The 20111-nt window shown below is 39.2% G+C and overlaps 2 protein-coding genes across 5 annotated transcripts in view; both read left to right on the forward strand.

Annotated features, from left to right (window-relative positions):
• nsd3 (nuclear receptor binding SET domain protein 3) overlaps window positions 1–10466 on the forward strand; it is a 24305-nt gene extending 13839 nt beyond the window's left edge. For all 4 annotated transcript variants that reach the window (XM_088419821.1, XM_088419838.1, XM_088419847.1 and 1 more), the window contains 10 exons: window positions 1557–1713; window positions 2228–2430; window positions 2516–2628; window positions 3259–3405; window positions 3489–3611; window positions 4274–4390; window positions 4451–4592; window positions 4832–4938; window positions 5012–5216; window positions 6691–10466. In XM_088419821.1, coding sequence (XP_088275947.1) covers window positions 1557–1713; window positions 2228–2430; window positions 2516–2628; window positions 3259–3405; window positions 3489–3611; window positions 4274–4390; window positions 4451–4592; window positions 4832–4938; window positions 5012–5216; window positions 6691–6974 — 1598 coding nt within the window. In that variant the 3' untranslated portion in view covers window positions 6975–10466. The remainder of the gene's footprint in view (window positions 1–1556; window positions 1714–2227; window positions 2431–2515; window positions 2629–3258; window positions 3406–3488; window positions 3612–4273; window positions 4391–4450; window positions 4593–4831; window positions 4939–5011; window positions 5217–6690) is intronic.
• A 647-nt stretch (window positions 10467–11113) lies between these two features.
• On the forward strand, window positions 11114–19853 carry plpp5 (phospholipid phosphatase 5). Its single transcript, XM_088430971.1, has 8 exons — window positions 11114–11237; window positions 12151–12286; window positions 13502–13610; window positions 13689–13779; window positions 14864–14927; window positions 14995–15119; window positions 15311–15481; window positions 16307–19853. Exons 2-8 carry the CDS (start codon window positions 12216–12218, stop codon window positions 16474–16476), a joined length of 801 nt encoding a protein of 266 aa, XP_088287097.1. The 5' UTR covers window positions 11114–11237; window positions 12151–12215; the 3' UTR covers window positions 16477–19853.
• Window positions 19854–20111: the final 258 nt, after the last annotated feature.

Consider the following 20111-nt stretch of genomic DNA (forward strand, 5'->3'; position numbering starts at 1 on the left):
GATCACTGGTTGTTTGGAGCCCGATGTTGCTGCTGCATGTGTATTCAATTGACCGGGCCTTGATACATTGCTCTGAATCTGATTGCCAGACATGCGGTAATGTATTTGAAGTGCTAACCAAGTTGACGAACCTCAAGCAGGGGTGATCGACCATTTTATACCTGATACATGGCACATGGTTGTCAATGAAGAGCTCCAACAGGAGTTTCGACTTGTCCAAAATATGGATCAGTTGTTTCAAAGCTAGCTTTAATTTGATTTGTGTGTGCAGTGGGGCCTCCAATGTTGAATACAAGCTAACGAATGATGTTAAAGTTGTAGGAGGTGTAATAAATCTACAATAAAATAAAACTACTCACCCTTTGAGGATGTCCAACACAAGTGTAATGGACAGTAGAAAAGTGCCATTTAGTGCAGAGCTTCTCTGGTCATTTCAATTCTAGTCATTAGCCACATGCTATTTATGTTATGTAATTGATAATTAGTTGTTATATTGTCACTTTGTGAAACAAAGAACTCCAAAGTGATTCTCAAGTTTGCTCACACCCATTTGCCAAGTAGAACCATCCTGACCAACACTTACGTACAGTACATAAGTGCCTAAGTGTTCAGCAAAACAGCACAACATTTTATTTTCTATATTGTTACCATTGTTATAAGCCAGTGTAACGTTATGTTTCATTTGAGCATTTTCGCTTTGCTTAAACATAGGATAAAATAATGTAATCGAATAATGATTTAAATAGAACCTATTTAAAACAGTTTAAATAATCACAGCACAGTAAAAATGTGAAAACAGTTGTTTTGTATTGAACTATAAACTGTACATTCCCAGTATTATTTGTGTCCCATTATAAGAAGCCCACATAACCCAAGTGGTACGACTGTAGTACCCTGCTTTGAGAGTCTGTCTTTTGATTTCCTTAGTTTTTGGACTTTCTTTTTGCCTTAATCACCTCATGATGCAGGCCACCTTTAATAAAATCAGGTCCATCCTCAGTCAAAAGATCTTACCACTAAAATGAGATTACACAATTGATAAATGTAATACTGCATATCTGGTATGTGTCTTTTTGGAGGGAGGTGGGCCAGTGTTTTAGTAAGGTGACGGTATTTTACTGAGTAGCCAGTCCTGTCACAATTGCCATTTCTGGCTCTATGGTTGTCACAACCTTTCCTCGGTGCCATTACTCACATGAGTCCGTGGTGGTCACCAAAAGCATTGCTCTTGCGTGACATCATGCATGATGATAGCTTGAACTTGAAGGATTATTTGACTCTTGAGTCATATTTTTCCAGAAAACTTCAAACTTGACCACATTGTGTTCCACTTTGGAGGTTCCACTGTACCTGCTAACCTTCTTCGGTCACCTTTTTGATGACTTTCACAATGTTTTTAGGATTGTCTGCAAATAAGATTCAGAGTTTGTCCCGCTTTTATATTCTTTAAGCCTAATGATTCCCTCCGCCTCTCTTTGCATACTCATTTCTCCACATTAAACATGCACACACGCATGCACACTCATACCCGTGTCCATCCATACATACAAATGTAGGAGGCAAGTTGCTGTGCTGCGACTCATGCCCTGCTTCCTTCCACCCGGAGTGCTTGGAGATGGAAATGCCTGAGGGGCCTTGGTCCTGCAGCGATTGTAGGGCCGGCAAGAAACCGCACTACAAACAAATTGTCTGGGTCAAACTGGGAAACTACAGGTATGTGCAATTTAAGGACACATAAAGACTAAGGGCCATATTCTCCCATTTCATCGTTTGTTTTTTTAGCACCTTTCAGCTCTTCTCCCCTCACTTGATTTCTGAGTTTGTTCATCTGACATTCACAAAATGAGCCATAATCCAAATCTTTACCTGAGCCCTGAACAACTGTGATGTAATTTTCAGTCAATAGCAAGTGGTAAAATGGCTGCCTGATGAGACTGTTTAAAAAGGATTTTGCTGCTTGATTCCTATTCTACAAACCCAGTATTCATCAGAGTATTGTGTTTAGACTTGTGAGGCAGCATAGAACATTACTGTAAATATATTTTTTTGTTTCAATTCCCCTTTAACTGCACAAAATTGTAATGCGATCACGGCAAAATTATCTATACATTTCTTAGATAAACTCGAGCTTTGTGTAGATATTTAAATCGCTCATTAAAAGCTGAGAGCTGTGTACCTATTTTGCTACATATTCTATCTCTAAGGCAATCTCCCACTTCTCTTGCAGGTGGTGGCCAGCTGAGATCTGCAACCCTCGTTTGGTGCCGTCGAACATCCAGAGCCTTCGACATGATATTGGCGACTTTCCCGTCTTTTTCTTCGGTTCCCACGACTACTACTGGATCAATCAGGGCCGTGTCTTCCCTTACGTCGAGAACGACAAAAACTTTGTGACTGGTCAGATCAATATCAACAAGACTTTCAAGAAAGGTAATCTGTTGGAGATCTTCCAACACTTAACAAAAAGGCAGATTACAATAGTTTTCTAAAAAAAAAAAAAAAAATGTCTTTTCAGCGCTGGAAGAAGCAGCCCGCAGGTTTCAGGAGCTTAAGGCCCAGAGAGAGAGTAGGGAGGCTTTAGAGCAGGAGCGAAACTCTCGCAAACCGCCACCCTACAAATTCATCAAGGTATTATCATCAGATAATAACATGCTATAATTTCTCAATAATGTCTATTCAGCTAATTTTCTGACAAGCAGTGCTCTTTTAAACTGTATGCCAGCCTCCTGATATCATGGCTGTCTAATTAAAATACATGGATTGTGTTATTAAAATGATGAAATTAAGGTACTTTTAGACGCATCCTTAGAGATTATCAATAGTTAAACCTTTCTTTTTTGTTTATAGTTAATTAAATGGCTAACTTATTTTAAATGTACAATTCATTCCTTTAAAAACACAAATTTTGCCACTTGTCATCTGAAAATGCCATCATGCACTGAAGTCTCAGGTAACAACAAATCACAGCTCCGTTTATGAAGATCACATGACCAAGAGGTGAGCCCTGATTGGTCAATACTTGAGTGCATGTCATTTTGCATTGACAGCAAGTGGAACGTGTCTTTAAGGGTTTTCATTGTACAGTACATGAAAGATAATTCCCTTATTAATTAAGTACAAACAAAATGCCTTCTTTTATGTCTTCTTCTTATTGTTGAAAATGGGGAAATAAGGAGAAACGGATGGATTGTTTGGCGTTTTTGACAAAACTGTCCTGTGTGGTACTTGCTAATCTGGTGTTATGATTTTCCGTGTTAGTCCAACAAACCCGTGGGGAAAGTGCAGATGCATGTTGCTGACTTGTCCGAAATCCCCCGCTGCAACTGCCGGCCTGCGGACGAGCACCCGTGCGGCCTCGACTCTCAGTGTCTCAATCGCATGCTACAGTACGAATGTCATCCTCAGGTTTGTTTCACTTCTTGTGCTTTTGAGACATTTTAGAAAGATAAATAAATGCCATACGTTAACCTCTCGCCATGATGGCGCAGGTATGTCCCGCAGGAGAAAATTGCGAAAACCAGTGTTTCTCCAAGCGCTTGTATGCAGAGACAGAGGTGATAAAAACTGAGGGCTGTGGATGGGGCCTCAGAACCAACCAGCCTCTGAGGAAGGTAGGTGTCAAAAGGACTGGCCCGACAAGCCTCTTGTCGAGCTGCTTTAAATTGGAATTTTCAAGTAAATGAGCGTTATGTAGTCTTATCAAACATTAGGATTGATTGAGCTGAAAGACTACACACCAGCAAAAAGAATACCATAGAATCAGGAACTCAACAAGAAAAGAAAATGTTTGATGTGGCACAACTTTTTGAGAGCATTGCAATCCTGTGAGCATAGAACGCTATACCTATGAATTGCTGCTTTGTTTCTTTTTCTTTTTTTTAGTATCGTTTGTGGGTTTATGAAATCACAATAGGCTGAATGTGTTTATTGTCCTGCTCATGGTGGCATTCTTCATTTTTCTCAAGAAAAATGTGTAAATGATACCATTTTGCAACAACTTTCAGTTTGAATATGCTTTGAATGGAGCGTCATTTTTAAGTGGTGCTGTAACATAGAACATTTACAGAATAAGTAAAGTTATTATGTTGAAAGTTATAAGTTGGACATTTTTGTAAACATTCATACAGTCTCTGCACTTAAAGAAAAAGTACAATTATGACAATTTTACTTTCCAAATCATTTTTCTCAAGAGAATTTAGAATATTCTGATCATTCTCACTATTATTGTAATTATTGCACATTACACAACTATAAAAAAAAATGTTTTCTGCAGGGTGACTTTGTGACCGAGTATGTTGGAGAAGTCATTGACACGGAGGAATGCCAGCAGCGCATTAAACGCGCCCATGAAAACCACGTCACCAACTTCTACATGCTAACCCTTACTAAGGTGAGTTTTTTTACACACATTCTCCTACGTTGTTTTAATGTGAATCTTTGCGCACTTCAGGATCGTGTGATTGATGCTGGTCCAAAAGGGAATTCTGCCCGGTTCATTAACCACAGCTGCAGCCCCAACTGTGAAACCCAAAAGTGGACAGTCAATGGTGATGTCCGCATTGGACTCTTTGCTCTCTGTGATATAGAGGCTGGTGAGTTGACTCCGTAACATTCGAAAAAAAATTTGGAAAATCAGTAAGTAGGCCACATTATTGTTTAAGAAATCAGTCACAATTTTACAGTTCCCGACACCAGACTGGTTCCTATACCTATGAATTGCTGCTTTGTTTCTTTTTCTTTTTTTTAGTATCGTTTGTCTGAACCACACTGGTTCAGTATCCAGGTCAGAAAAGTTTAATGAAATGCTTCCTGTCTGTGTGCGTGTGCGTAGGCACCGAGATGACATTTAACTATAACCTACACTGCGTGGGCAACAGGAGAACATCTTGCCACTGTGGATCAGACAACTGCTCAGGTTTCCTTGGGGTGCAGCCAACTGTAAGTGCATATTCCAGTCCCTATTACAGCACAACATTTTTTTTGCATCTTTTCATTGTCCCCCGCTCTCCAGAGTGCTGTAGTGCAGGAAAAAGAGGAGAAGGCCAGGAATGCCAAGCTGAGGCAGAAGAAGCGGAAGCTGCGGCTAGAGGGCAAACACACACACGAGTACTTCTGCTTTTGCTGCGGGGAAGGAGGAGAGCTGGTGATGTGCGACAAGAAGGAGTGTCCCAAGGCGTACCACCTGCTGTGTCTCAACCTCACCAAGCCGCCATACGGTAATGAGGAAATTTAGCATTTACCAGCTATTTTCAATCAAATTTGCACCAGCTGAGGTCTTGCAATAAGGCACAAATACTTTAAATGTGTATTACATGTCCAGTATGTGGACAAAAGTACAAATGTATTTGCCCAACACACCCTAAAGAACTGCAAACATGAAGGTCAATGCGCCACCTGAGAGATTGCCTGGCTAAATTGATCTATTTAAGTTTACCCCATTGTTGTTTGGTGACATTTCCCTATGTTTATTGAGTCAAACCAGATCATTTACATTGGAAATATCACATGGCACATTATCAAATTAATATATCACATGATGAACTTAGAGGCGGTTGACACAATGGTTGCCAGCCAATTGCAGGGCACACAGGGACAATTACCCATTCACGCACCCAATCACACCTAAGGACAATTTCAATTTAGAGTGTCCAATACACCTATCATGCATGTTTTTGGAGGAAGCTGGAGAGTACACGAAAACTCCACACAGAAAGGTCGGTGCGAGCTGAGACTGAAGTTGGGACTCTGAACTGTGAGGTGGACTTGCTAACCATACACAAAGTGTTTTTTTTGTTGTTGTTGTTTTTAGCCCTTGTGCTGTTTTTTGTCCAATCATTTGATCTTTACATCAACGGCATTTACATCAAAGGGAAAACATTAAAAGAAGGCATTAGGGAGCTGAAATTTCACCCAGATAGTGTCAACATGGAGTTCAAAATGGTACAACCACTTAGTGACTCTAAGAGAAGTGTACTACCCATTGTCTAAAATACTACCTGAATGATGTAGAAGAAAATGACCCATAAATGATCAAACTACTGCACAAGGGTAGTTTGACATTAAACTTCAACTTGGAGTGACATCGATCACCTTGGAGACTATTTTAAAGAACTGTTTACTGTTACCTAAAGTGCTACTTACTGTGAAGTGGGTTGAGTCCGATGCCACTATAGCGTGGTCATATCTCAAGTATCTCAAGTTTAAAGTTTAAAAAATATCAGCCAAGAGATGGCTTTTATCTTGAAAAAGTTGAGTAACTTATATATCAAGGTTATTCAGTGCTTTACTTTTATTATCTTATATATTTGTAAGTGCCTTTGATTAGAAAGCAAAGTGTTGAGAGAGTACAGTATTGCTGATATGAACAAGTATTGCTGATATAGACAAGCGCAGTCATAAAAATCCTAAAATTAATCATTGCCAACGGCTTCGCTGAATACACTTTTTTGCCGACGCCTGCTCCTCCTTTGTGGCCATCTGCTTCTATTTTGACAATCGTGACATGCTTTTGTTGTTCAATAAGAATAATAGAATACTGTTTTTTTCCCCCCATAAATGTGTGGTGCTCAATCACTTATTGTGTCTACAGTGGTGTCACATATTGCTGCTGGCCTCGCATTCATTGTGACACTTTTTTGAGTTATGTTGATGGGCTAAATATTTGCACCCTAACCCTCTTCGTGCCCACAGGTCGTTGGGAGTGTCCTTGGCACGACTGCAGTATCTGTGGAACGTCAGCCTCGTCTTTTTGTGACTTCTGCCCTCGCTCCTTCTGCCCCGACCATGAGGCAGGGGCGCTCACCGCCTCCTCGCTGGAGGGCCGCCCCTGTTGTTCCAGCCACAATCCCCTCAGTCCCCTGAGCCCCAACTCCGGTTCAGCTAAGCCGCCGCCATCTTCTTCTATGAGCCCCGTCATGGTCAAAGAGGAACCGCAAGGAGAGGACGTGGCACCCTCGTTACCTCGTTCCCTGTAAATTGCACTCCACCCCACATGTGCTCATGAAAGGGAATATAACATTTTTTGATTTTGCTTTTCTGTCGGACCTTCGGAATCCAAACACGTTGAAGAACATTTTACGTGGCAAGCGCAGTGAGATTGGAGCAGCGTGGGACGAGGACGCGCACCATTCCCTGCTCCTCTGCCTGTAAAACACCACTAACACGTGACAACACCCAAGATCCCGGACCAACACTTGGTTCTTGTCTCACTCTGTGGAATCCCGAGTGTTGTCAATAACCGGCTCCTTGAGTGAAGGGAGGCGGAGGTGGATGGGGACACCACGCCGCTCCTCCTCTTGTTTACCTGCTGTACGCCGCGGCCGGCGCCTCTCACACGCTTCCTCTGCCCCCGACGCCACCCCTTACGTCACACGCCATCGTATTGAGCGCCTCCACTTCCTCTTTGATGAACAGGACGGTCAACACTTTTGTGCAATTGTTTTTTGTTTTTAGTCACACACTACATTCCAACAATCCTTTAACCATGTTTTTGATATACTTATGGCTATAGATGAATATAATTATATACGTATCTATGTTTGTTAATGTTTACAGGCAGAATTTTCTCACTTCATCTCAGTGAGTGGTGTATTTCTTTGTTTAGGTGTTGCGCAGACCTCCTTGTGAAAATCGTCCTATTAAGGTGAAATACTGTATAATGATATACTGTATAGTGTACTGGTATGACATTACACAAGTACTTGTGACTTTTCATTTACTCATTCATGTGTACAAATTGGCTCATGATATTGTAAAGTACTTACTGGCAGGGTGGCACGGCACCCAGCCCCCACACTTAATTTTTACCACAACATTTTTTTTTTTTAAAGGTATGTATACTCCACATTTTCTCTGAGCCATTGTCATGCTCGAGGTAGGGAGGGCAGGCCAGCCAGTGAATATTGCTATCTGAGTATCGTTAATCAGCCTTAAAGGAGGACTTCAGTTGCATTGCGGCTGTAGGAACTACTGCCCGGATGCGTTTCAGTAACATTGGAGGACTGTGACCTTTTTATTTTGATGTTTTTGCCAAAACTTCTCTGAAAAGCACTTTCACACGCCTTGTCATTACATTATTTAGTTAGGTCGCACATATAAGGAAATGTACATTCAAGGAACATAAGTGTTTTGAAAATAGATACCTCTTCTTCTGGTAGTAACATAAGACTTTAAAATGTGTTGTGACCAAATGACAAAAAGTCTTTTTTGGGGGGGGGTGGGAGGCAAAATTTGAACGACTGCCAGCCTCATGTTGAAGAAATCATGAATCAGTATCATGACACACGGTCCGGTATAGTGTACAAAATGCAACCTGTACAGTGTTTTTAAATTGCTCATCTGTTGAATTTTTTGTATTTATTGCACCACATTTTATACCAATTGCTTTGTCGAATACCAGTGCAGTACTCCCTGTTACCACTGTGTGACATAAAAAAATCTGAGGGGTTCACATTTTACCTGTAATTACTGTGTATTTTTTTTTGTTTTTGTTTTTTAGCATAGGTGTAATGATTCCACATTAGGCGCTGCTCATGTGTCACTCATCACTGTATTTGCTCTTAAAAGCAGTTCAGTATTGGAATGTTTGATGTCATGCCTCAGCCTTTTTCATGCTTGCTGGGTAACTAGGGTTTCTTTTTTTCAAACTTTGCAAGGCGATTGGAGTCTTGAGTCACTTAAGTTAGTGTAACTGCAGACCCACTTTTGAAAAGAAGTTTTGTTTGTCTAAAGGTGTTAAAAGAAGTGCGTGGTGCCATTTGAAAGCTTAATATTTGGATAAATTCTGACTCAGTTGTGTTAAGTTAGATGGAACACATCTCCATTAATGTTCTTTTTGCACTTATGTAAAATTATTTAATTTGTTGGCATTTTGCTTGCTTGACATCGTTGCCATGAAAAAGTATTCACCCTCGTCAAGTTCTTGTTTTTTTGGACAGATTCCCTATTTTATGTTTAAAATCAAATAAGTGTAATTTTCAGGCAAAGATCAACCAAGTGGATGTCAAATCCCCCTTTTAAATGCTAGTTTTATTCAAGTGCGAAAAAAGAAATCAAAGCTGCTTGGCACTGTGGAACAAGTTCTTGACCCCTAAACCTTAAAACCACGCTCAGAAGCAACACGTCGAATCAACGTTTACGTTAACTGGAGGCTTTTGCCATCTCTGTGTAGATATTTTGGCCCACTCTTCCTTGCAGAATTGCTTTAATTTCGCAATGCTGGAGAGTTTGAGCATAAACCGCTTTTCTTGCAAAAGTAAGTTAAGGTTGAATGTTCCTTTTGGTCAGTAGTCATTTTCTGAGATGAAAAATAACATTTGAGAAGAGGGCAAATACTATTCCATGGCACTGCATAGGACTTATCTTCCCCAATACTTCCTCCTCAACTTCATCTTCGGACGTCAACGCACTTTTATTTTCACACTCATGCATGTTCCCACCCAAACTTGAATGTTGTTATTTATTCATGTGTTATTTTAAAAGTGGACCACAGGCATTTTTTGGGGGGTAAATCATGACATTGATGGGCTTTTGTCTTTTTCAAGGTGACTGTTAAGCTGAACTGCATACGTTTGAGTCTTAAAATGCATCACCACAGCGCAATTTATGTTCCTTTATTATATGTTTCCATATTAAAGGCATCAGCCTTTTTGTTTTGCACATGTATATTGCATGACAACATCGCTCAGTGCCATTTCACCCTCTCTTTTTGATACAGTGACAGTATTAGAACGCTTCATTTGTGTATTGCATCATTTCATTTTCTTCAAAAAAAAAAAATCTTTTATTTGTGCCATTGTTTTGTGGAAAATACTGCCCCCAGCATGTTCGTTCGCTGTAAGTGACCCGTAACCCCTCAGAATGAGCGATCAAAGCAATTTTAAAAAAAAATATATATATCTATTCTTACAATTAGAATCAGCCACCTTTCTCGTGCTTGAAAGTTTCCGTTCACTGTAAAAAAAAATTCTCGTGGAATTTTGCTGACTGTTGAATTTTTGATTGACGGGCATTCAGCAAAGAATTGGTGTTGTGCTTAATAGGAACACTTCAAAGCACTCAATTGTTTTCTTTTTTCTTTTTTGTAGTAGGTCTAATTTGAGTTACTAACTGGGGTCATATCTATCTCTTGGTGTTGCTTCAATGAAAAACGTGGATGAACACAACCACCATGTTGATAACTGTTCAACGTGTGTTACTGCATATTGTTGGAGAACCTGTAAATAGTATTGCATTGTACTTGCATAGAATCATGTTACTGTGGCGTGCTATTTTTATTTTTACAATTTTTTTGCTTGTACAATTCTGCTTCTAAATGTGCGTGACTTTGGAAGACACTCTTTTTGTACATGACTGTCATTTTATTTGAAAATATGACTTCTGTCCTTTTTTCATTCAAAGGTTGAGTTGGAAGAGTTCAGACATGCCTGAAGTTTGACTTTAATAAAGCTGTACTCTGTCTCAGTGAAGCACTAGTTTTGTGTCATCTTTTAAATTCGCAAAAACAATGTTAATAGATCTGAATTCAAAGATGTTGTGGTTATTTAAAAAATATTGGTCATTTAACAACATACTTTTACTGAGATTATTGTCATTTCTGAGTAAATCGAGTGAAATTTCCATTTTTCTATTTTGAAGTTAAATTTTACAGTTTTTGTCCTTAAATAACTGACAAACGTTTGTGAAATACAATACATATGTAAACATATCTAAACAATAAATGTATTTCTTTTGGATTAATCGGTAAAAAAAAACGGAAATATATTGTATGGTGCTCCACCTCTTTCTGTAGTCGCTTTTTCATGGATCGCACTTGATATAACCTACAATACAGCTTCAAAGACACTGACGTGGCGTGTTTCATCCATGTGTCAAGCTAGAAAAAATATTAAAATACATTCTTTGTTTTTCAAAGTAAAACAAATTCTATGAATGCCGATACAAAAGCAAATGTTTATATGAGGCGGCTCTATATTTGTAGTATAATATGAAATAACAATTACTAATCAATTCCCTCTTTGGATTTAAATCTCAACTCTGATTTTCTGATCCAATTCTTAGTCTTTATGCTTGAAAAGTTTTAAACGGATGTGTTTTGTGAAAGCGTAGTGATACGCTTGTAGACTCCACTGTAAGAAGTGTCTCAAGTCTGCGTTGAGTGAAGATGCTGCGGCATTTTTTTTTACTAACAACCGGCTTTGGCATGGGGGTAGCAAGATAAGAAAACGACCATTTTAAAGGTGAGTTGTCAACCGCTAACAGGGTTTTGGGTGACATTGTGTCAGTAGTTTTTGTTTGACAGATGTGTCAGCTTGCTAGCTTGGCCACGGCTGCTAGCATCTCTCTTCCATTGGCAATGACAGGCGATGCTAAGTGTTATGTTTTGTAGGGATGGCTGACATATGTCACTTTTTCAGTGACTTTCACTTACGTGCCATGTAATAGCATCGAGGCATATGGAGGTACAGTTTATCACTATGGTCGCATTGTATTCAGCAAATAAGCGAAGTGCGTTCTATTAGCTATTTACTGTTCTTTTTTTAAAGGAAGGTTAGCTTAAGTCATTTACACACAATGTTAAACACTGTACACTGTCTGAGGAAACTGACATTTATGTTGAGATAGGTATAAACTTTTAAACAAATTATATTTTAATACAAATGGTTGCCCGAGGAACGCATACAAACCGAACACACAGTACTCAGTCATAAGTTTTCTTTAGCCTCCCGCCAATTAAAGACCAATATTAAAAAGATAAAATGTGTGTTTATTTCTGGTAAACTTCTGTGTCATTCTGGTTGCCAAATTTCTCACACGTCAGAACTAGCAGCAGCCCATGGACTTAAAATGATGCATAGACGGTTACAATCTGCATAATGGCCCTCATGCGAAACACAATGTGACCCAACTGGAAAACTACATGACAGACTGTGTGTGCACAATGATAGCCACTATTGTTTCATGACATATTTTTTGATTGTTCAAACAGCTAAGATTAGCTGTTTATTTTTGGCTTGTTACAAACATGAACCATTAACACTTTTTAGGATTCCGACATGAAAATAGAAATGTTTTCTATCATTATTAAAATCTATTAAATAAATGTTTGCCATATACATTCTAATTATTATTTTTCTGCATTCTAACATGTAGCTATCAGGGTGATATAAGGCACAAGGTGATGTACTGGACTGACTAAAGTACACACTGAAGACAAAATGAAGAGCAGGCTGCTACGTGGGCTCCTGTCGGAAATCTGCATCCGCTTGGCACTCTTTGTGGTTTTCCTGTAAGTCCAATCAGTCATTATTTAAAGCAGGTTTAATATCAGGGTGAGGTAAAGGTACTCTTACTCTATAATTGAGGTGGTTGTGGTACTCTTTGTGTGTAGTTAAGTAGAAGTGAGTAAGTAGAATTATTGTTTTATCACCTTTATGTGCACTATAAATAGAATTGAGTAAAGTTAAAATGAAGACAAAAAGTACAGACACTATTATCTTTTTACGCTGAAATGTACGAGTTATTTTGTACTTAAGTTCAAAGTTTCAAAAAATTGTCAGACTTATCAACAAGAAAGGCAAGAACACAAGCTGAGTCAGCTGATCTGTTGAAGAGAGCCTGTTTTTTCCTGCCTTTTATTCCTATTTCAAGCAGTGTGGTTTACATAGTGCATCCATCCTTCCATCCATCTCTCCATCCATCCATCCATTATCTTGACCACTCACGACGGTCACGGGGGTGCTAGATCCTATCTCAGCTGTCTTTGGGCAGTAGGCAGGGTACACCCTGAACTGTTTGCCAGCCATTTGCATGAAAACACATAGACGAACATTCGTTCACACTCACAAATACACATATGTGCCATTTGTAGTGTCCAATAACCTGCATGTTTTGGAAAATTTGGGAGGAAACGGTCGGACCCAGAGAAAACCCACGCAGGCACAGGAAGAACATGCAAACTTCATACTGGAAGGCCAGATCTGGAATCAAACCCACAACTTCAGATCTATGAGGCGGATGTGGTAACCAGTCTGTCAATGTGCTGCCCTAGTTTGCATTGTGAATAAAGGAATTGTTCAAGAGTATAAACAATTAATCTGCCTTTGTTAAACCAGAGGGTGGTTTACAACTAAAGCAAAACTTTATCCTTTATCCTCCTTTATCCTTTATCCTTAATCCTTTACAGCATTGTAAGGATCTTTAATAACATTATTGCAGAGCTTCTGAATATTAAGAGAGTGATGCTCAAATTACTTTTGCTGAAGTGCGTGCCATCCTCTGTTAGACTGCTACATTTGTTAAGCATTCGTTCGAATTTTAAGACGTAACTAAAGTGCAATACAAAGCTTTGGTGTTCAAGCACAATTTGTGCAGCCTGGGTTGTGATAAGACAACATAGATGCATACTGTAAGAGAAGGATGGGAATCATCACGCACTCATCGCTGGAAAGTAAATTTGACATTGAGTAGCATCTGTATTGAAGCTGCTGTTTCACTCTTTCAGCGTGACTGAACAGCTTCCGCCTTTCTACCGAGAGATCCAGCCAGAGGAGATGTGGTTGTACAAATTCCACCGGGTGAAGCAAGATCACGTCCCAACATCACTTATGTTTGTAGGTGATGCAAAAGTTGTATATTGACATCTTTAATCTGACTTTAATTTGTACTGTGCCTCCTTTTTGCCACTCCAGAGCATCGCTGTCTTCACGCCATTAATTGTCATTGTGCTCTTCACCGTCCTAACAAAGCCAGAGCGCAGCGACGCCAAGGAAGCGTCACTTGGTGAGAAACATGAGATTATTGCCAGAGCACAGTGACAGATTTGACAATAATTCAAATTTGTTTTGTGACCAAGCTTGTAACTCAATTTAGTTGTATACAGTGAACCCTCGTTTATCATTGTGGATACGTTCCGGAACCGGCCTTGATAGCAGAGAAAAAATTAATAAATAAACAAAAATGAAAAAAAAAAAAAATTTTTTTTTTTAAATGTGAAAAGTCTTCATGCTATACATATTATTTAAGACAAATATTACTGCAGTACACATATTTACTTAAATCTTAAATTATTAAACCTTAAACAATGTACAGTCGTAAACTGCCCCCCCCCCTTTCCCTTTATACACTGTACAGTAGTGAACTGTACCCCCACCCCCCCCTCGCCGCGGCTGCGTAACTTTTCCCTTCGAGAATTATCATCTTCTCAGCAATTGTCATCATTTTTTGTTGGCATTTAGGCTCAGTACAAGCCTTCGCGGGAGCAGCACGCTTGGGAGCTATAGCAAAAGTTCAATATGTAATGTAAAAAAAATCTGCAATGTGGTGAATCCGTGTCATGGAAAAAAAATCCGTGATGTAGCGAATCTGGAATAGTGGAACCGCGACGTAACGAAGGTTCACTGTATAAATAATAGGGCTGAACAATTGATCAAATTAAAATTGACATCGCTATGAAAGTAGTATTCCATTTTCCAAATGCAAAAGCTGCAATTTGGGGGAAAAAAATGTTCACTGCTTCAGTCATTTATTTAGTTTTTTTTTATACATTTCGATTTATTTTTAATAAAGTGTGGAGTTTGCTGCTTAAGAATGGCATTTCACATATTATTGTTACCTGAAAGTTGAAGTGATTAAGCCACAGATTTTTATTTTTTATTGATGACAACTGGTTACTGTTTTTTTTATACCACATTTGTTTGGTATAACTTATTGGAGTGAATGCTTAAAAGGCAAGGCAAGACAGCTTTATTTGCATATCGTGAGATTCCATACACAATGTAACACAATGTGCTTCATATATTTATAAGTACCACATTTCGTTTCAATATTTTTTTTCTCCTCATCATGGCATCCTTTTCTTATCCAGCCGTGACTTTGACGCTAGTGCTGAATGGCGTTTTTACCAACGTCATCAAACTTGCTGTCGGCAGGTAAGGTGGTGCACATGGCAACTCTGCTAACAAACCAGAACTGAAAGAACAATTGTTTCTGCATCAGGCCCAGGCCAGACTTCTTCTACCGCTGTTTCCCAGATGGCCAGATGAACCTGGAGTTACGCTGCAGTGGTGATCCAGACGTGGTCATGGAGGGAAGAAAGAGTTTTCCCAGCGGACACTCTTCATGTAAAACAGAAAAACCTACATTTTGATGTTGTTTTTGCTCTGGAGTGAGTTGTAACAATGAATCAAATTCAAATGGACTTCACATTGGCAGATCGCCCTTAAGTCGAGATACCACTGTGACTGTGACATTTTGGTATAAGTCATGTTAATGTCGAGAATGTATTTCATCTTTTTCTATATTTTCTTCCTAGTTGCTTTTGCAGGGCTGGGCTTCACTGCCCTTTACATTGGTGGGAAGCTGCGATGCTTCACTGCAGCCGGACAAGGCAGGGCGTGGCGGCTCTGCGCTTTTCTCACTCCTTTAATCTTGGCGTTGACTATTGCCCTCTCCCGAACCTGCGACTACAAACACCACTGGCAAGGTCAGCCTGAGGCGTCATCTTCCGCCCTGTGAACAGAATAATAATGCAGGTTTAATGTGATTGCTCACACAAGTGCCACCAAATAAGTTGTTTATGAATAGGTGTATTGTAACTATTACAATAAGCTGTACTTATATCATAAATGTTTCAAGGCAAGAACAGTAGCTATAGGCTGGGTGTCTTTTAAAACAATTATCCAAGAGTCTTTTAAGCTTTGCATTATCTAATGAGCTCAATTAATTCATCACGAGCAATGGGGAAAGCAGTAGGGCAAGGAACTCACTATTTGGCAGAGAGGACTCTCCTAGCAGCACCCCAATAGTCATTGGGATGCAGAATAGCATATCTCCAACATTTAGTTACTATTTCAGTATTAGAACCGTGACTGCCCAGTTCCAAATTTTCAGTTGCTTCTGATGAGCTACTGCTGCCCATGTAAGGATGTGTAGACTGTAGTTAAAGCTTTAAAAGTTGTTGACAACTATAGTGATAAATCCATCTTACTAACCCTTTCAGAGAAATTAGAGCCCTCAACACCGTATGATGGTGGTTAGCATTTTTGGCACTTAAAAGATCTGAGTTTGAATCTCTTTCTTTCTCATTTTTGTCATTTTCTGCATGTTGTCCTCATATCTCCCAACATCATGCCTGGATTAAGTGACAGTAATTTGCTCTGATGTGTATTTGATTGTGAATAGTCATTTGTCTGTATGTTGACTGCAACCAGTCCAGAGTATGCCTTGTCACTCTCCCGAAATCAACTGGGATTGACTATGTTCCCTTGTGTCCCCAATGAGCCACTGACATTATTGTACTGCTTTGTAGATGTATTGGTGGGCTCTATGCTTGGCCTGGCCTTCGCATGGCTCTGCTACAGGCAGCACTACCCGGCGCTTGATGACGCCGACTGCCACCGCCCTCTGAGTCAAGCAGGGCTAGTCCCGGCTGCGCAGCAACGCAAGCTGGCCAACTCCAACTACATCCTGCCCATGTAAAACAGCCGCTTGCACTGAATCCTTCGTGTTGCCGCTGTTGCTTTGCGTGACTCCCAGGGCTTGAAACTGCTGCCTATTATGGAAACTGTGATATAGGTAAGCCTGGCACATGGGGATGGGTTTGCTTTACTTAAAAGATACTTTGAGTTGGAGAGTAACTGCATTAAGAAGGCCTGTAGAAATCCTTTGCTTTTGATTGCCCAGCGAAGTAACAGATGACATTTACCAGCATTTTTCTATTCATTGTTAAGGAGGTTGCATGGTAACCTGGCATCCCGTAATCCAGATAATTCAATGTGTGACGTCAGTTAAGCCTTTTTCTCACTGCACTTCATTGCATGTGTTGAGGGGTGAGCACCACATAATGGAAAACTTCAAGTTTGCAACAAGCTAATGTCAAAGGATGTACCATTACCCTTTTATTTCTGTTCCCATGTCTCCACCTACTCAAAATGACCAGCCAGGGCTCTTATTTTGTTTGTAGTTCTGAAAGTTACATGTTGACAGTGCGGTCTGTTTAGTGGGTAAATCAGTGGCAAAAGTTCCCCGTTTTACTTTCTGAGATGCTGCTATGGCCACACTCCTAAATATGGGCAGAGTGGAAATCAGGGAACTGGTGTTTTTCCATGTGAAAACAGTTTTACAATTGCAGTTGACTCAACCAGGTGAGAGAAAATCAATAAGGTGTCAAACTTCTCAGCCACCATTTTCCTGTTATGTTATTGAGCTGATACTACCTCCAAAGTCATAAAATTGCTCCCATAATCAGTGACAATGAAAAAGATAGAAAATTGCAACATTAACCAGCAGGTTAACATACCTTAGTAACAGGTTAAAATGTTTTGCTATTATAAAGATGACAAATGAAATGATGTAAACATGCAAGGTCACTGGGGAGGGGGACGCCTACTTTCTAAGATTTTAAACCATATCAGCTCACGTGTGAACAGTCTTTCATGACATGATGGGCGGATGAAATATCTGCTGGTCGAGCCACATTCAGGATACATGTAATGTTGAGCTGTCCCTTTTGAAAATCAGCAGGGTTTGGTCTTACTTTAACTTAGTTTGACATGAACCACAGCAGTGTTAGACGTGGCTTGCCCTGCATTTCTAAAAACAAATGGAGGAACTGCATCTATGTCACAATGAAGTGCCTTTTGTGTTCTTGTCAAAATCACTAATGAAGCTGTAGCAAACTAATCAAACTCAGAGTTCTTAATTATAATTGGCCACACACTTTCACCTGTCTCTTTAAGATGTCTTTCCATCATTTTACTTTTTGTTTGCCCGGTGGACGTACATTTGCATGTCCCTCGTTTTGGTAAACTCAATTTTTTTCAACATTCGTTTTATCATATAAATTGTATTTTCATAATCATGGTTTTGTCTGAGGCCCACTCTGTCATTGTGTGTTTAACTGCACCTAATCTTTATGTGGAATTTGGTCATTTTTGGCTCTTCTGATGATGCAGAAGTGTGCTCACCAATGACCATTTACCACGTAAGGTTTTAAAGGCAAGTCAAGGTAGTTAGTGTGTTTGAATAATTTCATTCTACAGCTGACTTTGGTAAATATGGGAAATGCGTTATAAAACATTAGGTTTACAGTGTGTCAAAAATGTAGATTTTCTAATGGGATTAAATATGACAATAATAGACTTTTATGCATTTTGTAACTTTTCTTCTATAATTCTTCTATATTTTAGCAATGAAACAGATTTGGGGAGGGTTTTAGCTTTCATATGAGCCATTTCTAAAACTAATGGCTTCATTGAAAGTCAGGTTATATGCTGTTGTTTCTGCAAAACGGATAAGTGACAAAACTTTCACCAGGGACTGCGCTGGGACTGAGGGAAATGAAAAATAAGTTTTGTATGTCGTAAGAGGGGAAAATCTGAACTTTTCAGGAGTGAAATGATAAAGTCTTAAAGGCACTTTATTGTGATATTGATTCGTGTGTGATTTAAAAAAACAAAAACAAAAAAACGAGGGGATCAATATTATTCCAATGAAGCTCAACATGTATTATAAACTGAGCATTTATTTAACCAATCCAACTTACTTTTTTTATACTTTTAGGATGGCCCTTGGACTTTATAATGATGAAAAGGTTGTCCATCTCAAATTTGACTTGTTATCGAACGGTGATCCGTGCATGTATTTTAGTGGTAAAACATTGCATTCATGGACTATTTCTTGGAATGGTTTGCTCCGGTAACCTCAGCTGTGTGGTCTTTGTAGTTATGTTTGTAACAAAATAATGCAAAATATTTGTAACAAATATCAACAGGACTGCTTTTGTTTTTTTTTTGTTGTTGTTTTTTTTTGAGAACTATAGGCAAATGTAGTTCTTTAGCGGTCAACAACTTACAGTAGATGGTTCAGCTTGACTGTTGTCACACAAAGAAGGGACATCAATCTCACCTTGCCAGGTGATGCTGCTCCTGCTGGTCAGGGTTTTAATCCTGTTCATACTTCACGGCACTTAGACAGTGAGTTGCAATCTTAATTTGTGAGTTTTATGCTATGGTGGTGGTAAGGAAAATCATGAAAATCTTTTGTTTTTGTGTGAAATCAGCCAAAGTTTTGCAGGGTACAAGCACTTTTGCTGGCCACTGTGAATCCAGCTCATTCGCTGATCACAGAGGCTTTCAGACCAAACTTGGCCGGGATTTTGTGCCTTTTTAGTTCCAAAATTGTTCTGTTTGATAAATGCACACTGCTTGTCATTCCATTTTGGGTCTGCAACTTACACCTGTCTCTTGTTTTGACATTGTCCAATGATTTAAGAAATGTTGAGGGTGTTTTTCTCGTAGGATTTCTTTTCTTTTTTTTTTTTTTTTTTGAATTATTCATGTGATTTCCAGAATTCCACTGTATCCGTTTTTTTAAGTATACAATAAGCACATGTTCCTAATTTGGGGCATGCAGGAGTTTGACTTGAATTTTCAGTTTGTTTGCCCAAAATGTGATTCTGTGTGAAGCGCGGGTCCTTTGACCAGTCTGTTAACAAATACAGTAGGCACTAAAAATCGTGTATGTTTCTCCAACTATTTTTGAAGAGCAAAAAAAAAGAAAAGAAAACACTTGTCTCCACATTCCTCTGATTTTGTGAACAAGATGTTAAAATGTAAACATTGTGGTTTTGTTTCCTTCAATCTGTTTTTTTTTTGTTTTGTTTTAATTGGGTTGTTGAGCTCTCTTGATGCAGTTTTGTCAAGTACCAACACTTGTACTGTATTTATTTTGTCAGGACAGGCACATCTTTGTTTTGCCTTGAAAGACCCATCTAGCAACCACTTAGCTGATACACTCTTTCTGATTGTATTATGCTGTGATGTCATTTGGTCACATTAAATATTGTTTCTACTGTAGCTGTTGATTTGTCTTTTGTGTTCATTCGCGCATGTGATATACAACAGTTCAGAAAGCCAAGTTTTCAAGGAGAAAATTGAAACGTTCACATCGTGTGTGTAGCATATCTATCTAAAATATATGCCATAAGTTTTTTTTTTTGCCTAAAGCAATAATAAAAACTATATACTTTATTATAGAAATGCGGTCAAATGTGAAAACAACATGGTAACAAACACATGAACTTTTCTGCCAAGGGAGCAACACAACCACCGCAG

Source organism: Hippichthys cyanospilos, chromosome 1, assembly GCF_059441005.1.
Source record: "Hippichthys cyanospilos isolate Australia breed blue-spotted pipefish chromosome 1, RoL_Hcya_1.0, whole genome shotgun sequence".
In the NCBI taxonomy this organism is placed as follows: Eukaryota; Metazoa; Chordata; class Actinopteri; order Syngnathiformes; family Syngnathidae; genus Hippichthys; species Hippichthys cyanospilos.